Raw genomic sequence first — 8,595 nt, 5'->3', positions numbered from 1 at the left:
TAATGTGGGGCATTGCCTTGGGCTCTCGTGTCAAAAGAATAATACCATTTCATTCGAACCATTTGCGTCACTACTCGTCATCACATTCTCAACTCCCAAACTATGTTCATGCCAATTTACTCAAGAACGGGACTTTTGGGGAGTTAAGTGTCACTAATTATGTGCTCAGTCTTTATATAAAGTCTAAAGATTTGGTCTGTGCATTTCAAATGTTTGATGAAATGCTTGAGAGAGATGTTCGGTCATGGACAATGATCATTTCAGGTTTGGTGCAAGTTGGTTCGTGTGGAATGGCATTGGATATGTTTGCTGACATGCACAAGGAAGGCATTGTGCCCAATCAGTTTACGTTTTCCAGTGTTCTCAAGTGTTGTTCGAGGTTGAATGAGGTTCGAATGGGGAAGTCGGTTCATGGGTGGATAGGGTTTTCGTAGATACTGCATTGGAGAATTCTGTTTTAGATTTTTATGTGAAATGTGGGTCTTTTGATTCTGCCAAGTTATATATTGAGTCGATGACTAATAAAGACATTGTATCATGGAACATTATGATTAATGCGTATATACAGATTGGCGATATGGAGACTGCCCTTGGTATGTTCCGAAGGTTGCCTGTTAAGGATGCTTCAAGTTGGAATACAATCATTAGAGGGCATCTACAAAATGACAACTATGGTATTGCAATGGAGCTTCTGTATGAAATGGTCAAAAGTGGAACTGCTCTTAGCAAAGAAACTTTCTCCATAGCCTTTGGTTTAGTAGCTTCGTTAACAGCATTGGATTTAGGAATGCAAATTCATGGCCGGCTGCTACGGAGTGGAATTCATCATGATGGCTTTTTGAGAAACTCACTTGTTGATTTTTATTCCAAGTGTGGGGAAATGGAGAAGGCTTCATTTGTTTATCAAGGATTTCCTAAATGTAATGCAAGTGACCGGTGCTCCAAAAATAATAACAAGTCACTGCCTCATTCTTTTTCACAAAGTTCAATGGTTACTGGTTATGTTCAAAACGGAAAGTTGCAAGAAGCTTTAAAGATGTTCACTACAATGGTCACTGATAGGTTTGAGGTGGACAAGTTTACACTTACAAGCATTGTTACCGGTTGTGCTAATGCTGGTCTTTTGGAGCTTGGCCAGCTGATTCATGCTCAGATCGTGAAAGCCGGTCAACCTTTTGATATTTTCTTAAGTTCCTCGATGATTGACATGTATGCTAAATGTGGAGAACTAGATGATGCTTGGTCAATATTTAGAGAAACAAAAGTTCGGAATACTGTGGTGTGGACTTCAGTTATATCTGGTTATGGCTTACATGGGCGTGGGAGGGATGCTATTCAGATGTTCAATTGGATGTTAGCAGAGGGTATAAAACCAAATGAAATTAGTTTCGTTGGACTCTTAACTGCGTGTAGTCATGCAGGTTTGTTAAATGAAGGCATCCACTATTTTATGGTGATGAAAGAAGAATTTGGCATCAAACCTCAAGTTGAACATTTCACTTGTATGGTAGATTTGTTTGGGCGTTCTGGCCGTTTAGACGACATAAAGGATTTCATTTCAAAGAATAAGATCTCAAATGTCGCTTCAGTTTGGAGATCATTCTTGTCCTCCTGCCGAATTCACAGAAATATAGAGATGGCAAAGTGGGTTTCTGACAAACTCTTTGAACTTGAGCCACCAACAGCTGGATCTTATATTTTGTTATCAAACACGTGTGCTTCTGGTGACAAATGGGATGATGTTGCTCAAGTAAGAGGTTTGATGAAAGATATGGGACTTATGAAGCACCCTGGTCAATCTTGGATCCAGTTGAAAAATCAAGTCCACAGTTTTGTCATGGGGGATAGGTCACATCCAGAAGAAGCTGCAATTTATTCTTACTTGAACGAGCTAATTCAAAGACTAAAGGAAATTGGTTATTCAACTGAAGCGAATATTGTGATGCAAGATGTTGAAGAAGAACAAAAAGAATGACTTCTTGCATTTCACAGCGAGAAAATTGCTATAGCTTATGCCCTCATGACAACTAGCACTGGATCACCTATTCGAATTATGAAAAACCTACGAGTTTGTACCGACTGTCATAGCTTCATGAAGTGTACGTCTTTACTTTTAGAAAGAGAAATTGTTGTTCGAGATTTACGCCGCTTTCATCATTTCAAGCACGGTCACTGTTCTTGTGGAGATTATTGGTAAGGTGAGGATGATCTACAATGCATGTGAACTTTTTCATAAAGTTTCTCAATATTTGGAAACTTGTGGATTTTATTGTCACCAATAAAAACATCTCACCTTGTTCTTGATCTGAGCTGCTACTCAATCTAATGTTTCCGTTATCTGGTGAGCATCATCTGACATATACTTCCATGTCAATTACAACACCAGACGTCGTTTCCCACTGAAAGGTTAATTACCAGCAGTCCTCTGTGGCTCCACTTGACATTTAATGAGTTTAAATTTGATCTTTCTCCAGAGCCACGATTCGATTTTGAGAGGTATGCAATTTCTTAATGATCAAGTGCTATAATATATGTATATTTGCTAGTTCTGAATTGTTCATTTATACCACCACATATTAGTTTTCTACTTTTCTGCCATGTATATTCTGCTTTCAAAGTCTAAGTATTCTGAAATATTATTGCTTTAGATTCAATTTTCATTTTAAAAATATCTTCGAAATCAGAACTTCTTTTATATTATGTATTCTATTAAGAATAATCACAATATATTTCCTTGCGGTGATCATCAACGCCAAGTTTCCGACGACGACGAAGAAACAGAAATCGAAGAAACTGCATATGATTTCCACGATTTTAACATTCATCAGGCAGTCATTAAGGTGCTGTTTCACCCCGCCTTAACTTTATTCTTGCGTCTCTATTATTTGTAATATTGCTTTACTCTGTTTATATTTTGTTCATATAAAGAAAACAAGATTCAAGAAGCGGTGTAGATATTTGAGGCAGGTGTAGAATTGAATCTTGGATTCAAGAAATGTGTTTGCTACATTGTTTGAAAGAATTCTTGCAATTGTATGTCCTAGCAATGTGTAATTTCCAGCCGAATCCTGTTCTTCTTGGTTTTGAAATATGGAACTCTGCTGTTTCATAGTCACACCAGAAGGTTTACAGAATGGCTACGGTAAAAGGCTTACGTGGTATACTAAAAGTTCCTGATTCTGATTTTATTGGTGTGACGGAAGTTGTGTCTTACTGTAGTTAATTGCACTATATTTGTATTATACGGATTTCTGAACACCAGAATTTATGGTCATTGTTTACCTTTTCACTTGATTTCAGGGTAGATCCGTCAGGCGTCAGCCGTAACACTTTGCTAATGAAACACTATGCATTTAGTTCCTTTCTTTGTACAATATAATTTAGGTTCTTGAAGAATTTCCTGAGATTCCTTAAACTGTACAGGACATGCAATGAAGCTTATAGGGCCGCTATCTTGCAGCATCAGGATAACTACATTAAAGACAGAATAAGGCGATTGTACTGCTTTAGATTTCAGAATATCAATATACCAGCGTATTAGCCACTGCAAACTTATTGCACTGAGCTGACTTTATATATTCGGAAAATTAGATCTAAGACAGTAAATATGATTCTATTAACTGCTCTTTTTCCAAGTAAGATGATATGTTTTATAACCACGCTTTTAGGTTGTGGTTGATGTTGGTTCAGGAACAGGGATTCTTTCAATATTTTGTGCTCAGGCTGGTGCAAAACGAGTAAGAATTTCTGTCTTTATTTTCAGTAATTTGCTGTTTTGATCTATTCACACATACACACACATCACCGATTCACATTTATTAAAGCTACAATATTTTTCGAAATAGTAATAACTGTAGCACATGTTTAAGGCTGGTCATGGCTGAAGTTGGGACACAGTAGTGTAAGTAAAAACTTTCTGAGGAGCACCAGTTAGAGCCATATCTTCACAAATAATATACTTCTGCATGAATTTTTTTACCAGGTTTATGCTGTGGAAGACACTGAAATAGCATTGCAGGTAATTTTTTTGCACAATTTCCTATTTCATTCGTTAACAAGATGCTACATTGTTCTATTATTTATATCGTGCACTGTGTTATCCAAATAGCTGGTTTCATGTCATTCTTCGTCCTTTAAAGGCAATTTTAGTTTTAATGTATTTCCAACTGCTGCTAAGAAAACTACCTTTGCCTGTTGCGATAAGTTCTTTCTTTCTGATATATCTAGAAATAGAGATTCATACCCTGGTTATGGATTTAGCATATAATATTAAATTTTATGAGAATCAACAGTAAAATGGTAAATTTCTCCTTTTTGACTGTATTTATCAGGCACAAAAAGTCATGGAGGCCAATAATCTATCTGAAAGGGTCATTGTTTTACATGGATATGTGGAGGTAGAATTCTCTTTGATAATTCAATAAGATCTTTGTGCTAAATCAACTTACTCAGATTCATTGCTCACACTATGGACTGCAGGATGTTGGAATTAATAAAAAGGTCGATGTTATAGTTTCAGACTGGATGGATCAGTTACTTCTCTATAACTATGAGGTTATTTTTTTGTTCTCGGATCCATATGGATTTTGGTTTCTATATCTTGTTCTACTTTAGGTTTCTGGTATAAATGTTATAACCGTTTCTTGTAACTTGCATTGGCTACTTTGCAGAACATGTTGGGGAGCGTCCTTACAGCCAGAGATCGCTTGCTAAAACCTAATGGTCTTATTATGCCTTCAAGTGCGACGGTATTGGAATAATAATTTTTTTAAGCATAATATTGAAGAACCTTTGAATCGTAAACCAGGATTAACTTCTCACATATGTTAATAATAAGTAGTAAGAGGTAAGTAAATCTATTTAACCACAAATAATGCATGATATTTTTTGCTTTGTCTGCAGCTGTATATAGCTCCTGTCACTCTTCCTGACAGATACAGTTCAAAAATTGATTTCTGGCGCAATGTTTATGGAATCGACAGTGAGTGCGCATATGAAATCACCTATAATATATTATTTGCCTGTTTACTTTCCAACGTAGTTTCATTTGTCCTTGGCATTATCTTGGTAGACATCTCGAGCACAACTAATTTCATTCATGCTCGAGTCAACGTATCAAACTATTAATGCTTAAATGACTCGCAAGTCACAATCTTCTTTCAGGGGACTTTACTAACATAAAGTTTTCATACCTAGAGGCTGTAGGAGGGGTATTTTCTCCCCACTCATCTAGGATAAGAATAAAACCTTAAGCAGAAGTTAAAGTAGTTCTCAATGTTCTAGAATCCGCTATAGACAAATAAATTGCAGAAGTTGGCCATTCATCATTAACAATGAGGAGACATTCAGCGCTTTGCTTCAATGAGATCCACATACATACACATCAGAAGAAACTGGGAAATGTATAGAGCTAGGAATAACATACACAATGAAGAAAACTGATTCCAGCAGAACCATTAGACTTTTTTTTTTTCAGATTGAACATTCTTATGGTTTTAGTTGTATGACTTTCCAATGGGATGAGTGTGTTGAAACGATATACACTAGTTGCCAAGTCTCAAATGCAGCGGAACAAAGTCGTCTGTGGAAAGTGGTTTATGATTATGCACACATTTACCAAAATTTAAACCTGGTAAAAGGTGTACCTGGGGATCACCAAAATTGTTAAGCCAAGTATGCTCAAGTGCACCCTGGTGGTGATAATTTATAAAGGAATCCTTTATATCTACCAGTCGGTTAGTCCACAGGATTAATTTGACCGGCTTCTACTTTAATTTACAGAATAGATTGTGAAAAATATCCCCTGTGTCTGTAATATTCTGTCTGTCTATACCTTGTTTACATTTTTAAATTGATGAGATCTGATTTTCTATTTCTTAATTTGAAGTTTTGAACATTGAGTTGGAATTTTTTGTGCGTATTGTAGTGTCTGCTATGGTACCTTGGGCAATACAAGATGCATACGAAGACCCGTGTGTGGAGAAGATTAAGAGTGAAAATCTTTTAGCATTGCCTCAAGTGGTTTGTCTTTCACTTTTAGATCCATAGTGGACATCCTAGAGTTTCAGTCTGTTAAATGTTTTTTAGAGTTAACAAGCGTTGCATGACAAATTTACCTTCTATGATAGAGTACTTATGATTTTGATGCAGGTGAAGCGTGTGGACTGTTATACAATTAATATAAAGGAGCTAGAATCATTTAAATCAATATTCGAGTTTCAGTGTCTGACACGAGGTAATAGAATTTTCTATCCAATTGCTGGTCTGGCTTTCAGAATTTCAGATGTTCCACATATCACATAAGCTAAGGGTCCTGAGATCATGTCAATCCCTTTGTGTGAAAATAAATGTGACAGACCTGAATTAACTAGCTTAAAAAGCATCATGATTAAAAAAAAAAAAAGGATTGTCTGCAAGATTTCACATGAATGAAGAATCTATGTGGAAACCTCTATTTACTTTTTTTTTTTTTACTTCAATTAGCTTGTTTTTCTTGTTAAAGATGATGTAAAGAGTGTATCATTTTATTTTCCCTGTATGCCAAAATGGAAGAAGTGCAAAATCTAAATGTATCTAGTCTTAAATAGTGATCAATATTTTTGATCAAGATGGGAAGACTTAACTGTTTGCACTGTCCTTCGTTATCTCTCTTCATTGATTTAATTATTTTTTCTGTTCTCATGAAAACTGACATTTGATCATGTGTATTTCACATATTTTATTCTCAGAATTTGCTTGCTGAATCGAATTTAATTAGTTCGTTACAATTTCACTGCCAGCAACCTTTCATGGATTTGCTTTCTGGTTCGATGTCGAATTTAGTGGCCCTGTGACATCCCCTGCTGATAGCAATGCACCACCCTTGCAGTCTTCAAGCAATCATCCCACTACAAGTGGTCAAAAGAGAAAGCGTGACGATCCCATTGAAGCTATTGTACTGTCAACAGCACCTGACAAGCCACCAACACACTGGGAACAAGTATGAGAATAATATTTTATCTTTCAGTGTTTTACTACCTTCTCCTTTTGTTGAAATTCTATCACACTCATGAGCTTAATTCTTCTCCCCCATCCAAATTTGGTACTACTTAATCTAAGAAACAAGTGTTATTATGATTTTCCAGAACTAGCGTCGTATGAAAATAGTTTCTGCTGTCAGTAAATTACTTGTTGTGTTGTCTTTCTTACATTAATATGAGGTGGACATAAACCACATACTAAGAAGTTCTTAGTATTTTAACTCTCTTGCTTAACACTAAATAACTTCAATTCCTTGTTATGAATAGGACTGAAGTTCGTGGCAAAAAAAAATAAAAAAAAAAGGACTGAAGTTATGTTTCTAATTACTTGCAGTTATTTCCTTCACATTTATGGAACATATATACCTCATAGGCTCACAATATTTCTTTGGAGTATATACAGGGAATAAGGTATCTGAAAAATCCCTATTCTAAAGGTCCACAATCATCTCACATGAGTAATTAAGATTGTCGGTTCACCTAACTTTCAAACTTTTGGGCCAAATAACATTTTAAGTTAGATATTGTCATCTCTTTCTGGTCTCTTATTCTTAATTTTCTTGACTCAGCAATTCATTTCCTTGCTACGTACATTGTGAAGTTCTGTTTCCACTTTCCACATACTTATAGTATTTTCTGAATCTTATAGCAGCCATTTATATTTGCAGATGGTGGTCTACTTGAACAATCCAATAGATGTTGAACAAGGTCACAAGATTGAAGGTTCTGTGACATGGACACCTAATCAAGAAGAAGATGGTCCCAACGTCCACATCCGTCTTGAATACAAGTGAGAAAAAGCACTTCCTTTCTTCAGTCCTACATCTGGAATTATAATACCCCAAGTAGTTGTATTCTTACCAAGATCTTTACTACTGCAGGTCAGGTCACCGTTCCTTTGTGAGAGAAGCAGTAATGCGCTGATATAATTCTTGCTCTTCGCAAATTCATTCTCGCCTTTTAAGTAACAAAAAAAATCCATACGTTAAGTTCCTAGTTTCTGTTGTGAAGTATGATGATATAAATACTTATTTGTCAGGCAGAAGCGTGTAGACTTTAGAACAGCACTGAAGTAGTATTCAAACTAATACTATCCATATTCTGTTGTTTGTATTACTCTCTATGTAGCTGTCATTCCAAAGATATATTACTGGTTAAGTTCTTAGCAAGTGTACAAAAAGCATAAGACATAGAACCAAAAAGCAAACCAGGAAATTTCGCTGTCTGTGAAATCATGGATAGGTAATTAAATTGGGCATAAGACTATACTACAATTTATGTACTGAAGGCAGAAAATTCTGTAAATCACACATGATCAACTGTACAAACCAGGGTGCATTGTGTGCTCTGAGGACCCAGCACTGTGAACTTGAGCACACATGGGTTAGAGACTCTAGCTGTTGAATTCTGGGACCAGTTTCAGTCATTCCATTGTAAACTCCGCCCAAATCTTATCTTAATTATCTTCCTCAAGAATAAGTCTAACTGATGGTCGAGTGGAGTGTTAATAAGTTCATGGTACAATAATAATAAATTTCTAATATATAAATAAATATATATATATTTAGACTTTTGT

At 35.9% G+C, this 8,595-nt stretch overlaps 2 protein-coding genes across 4 annotated transcripts; both read left to right on the top strand.

The window, feature by feature from the left end:
* The first annotated feature begins 514 nt into the window (after positions 1-514).
* On the top strand, positions 515-1,975 carry LOC108201390 (pentatricopeptide repeat-containing protein At2g03880, mitochondrial-like). Its single transcript, XM_017369679.2, has one exon. It carries the CDS (start codon positions 515-517, stop codon positions 1,973-1,975), a length of 1,461 nt encoding a protein of 486 aa, XP_017225168.2.
* Positions 1,976-2,354: 379 nt separating this feature from the next.
* LOC108202439 (probable protein arginine N-methyltransferase 6) lies at positions 2,355-8,135 on the top strand. 3 transcript variants are annotated; one of them, XM_017370822.2, is made up of 13 exons: positions 2,355-2,496; positions 2,758-2,840; positions 3,669-3,737; positions 3,983-4,018; positions 4,332-4,397; positions 4,480-4,554; positions 4,671-4,748; positions 4,903-4,981; positions 5,927-6,021; positions 6,151-6,235; positions 6,780-6,979; positions 7,688-7,809; positions 7,901-8,135. In XM_017370822.2, the coding sequence occupies exons 1-13, from the start codon at positions 2,448-2,450 to the stop codon at positions 7,941-7,943; spliced, it is 1,080 nt and encodes a 359-aa protein (XP_017226311.2). In that variant the 5' UTR covers positions 2,355-2,447; the 3' UTR covers positions 7,944-8,135. The 3 variants fall into 3 exon arrangements, with proteins under 3 accessions (XP_017226311.2, XP_017226310.2, XP_063940580.1); XM_017370821.2 differs by lacking the exon at positions 2,355-2,496 and having other exon boundaries at positions 2,694-2,840; XM_064084510.1 differs by lacking the exons at positions 2,355-2,496; positions 3,983-4,018 and having other exon boundaries at positions 2,694-2,840.
* Positions 8,136-8,595: the final 460 nt, after the last annotated feature.

Source organism: Daucus carota, chromosome 9, assembly GCF_001625215.2.
Source record: "Daucus carota subsp. sativus chromosome 9, DH1 v3.0, whole genome shotgun sequence".
Taxonomy (NCBI): Eukaryota; Viridiplantae; Streptophyta; class Magnoliopsida; order Apiales; family Apiaceae; genus Daucus; species Daucus carota.
Note: the sequence above shows the minus strand (reverse complement) of the source record. Positions and strands in the feature narration are given on the sequence as shown.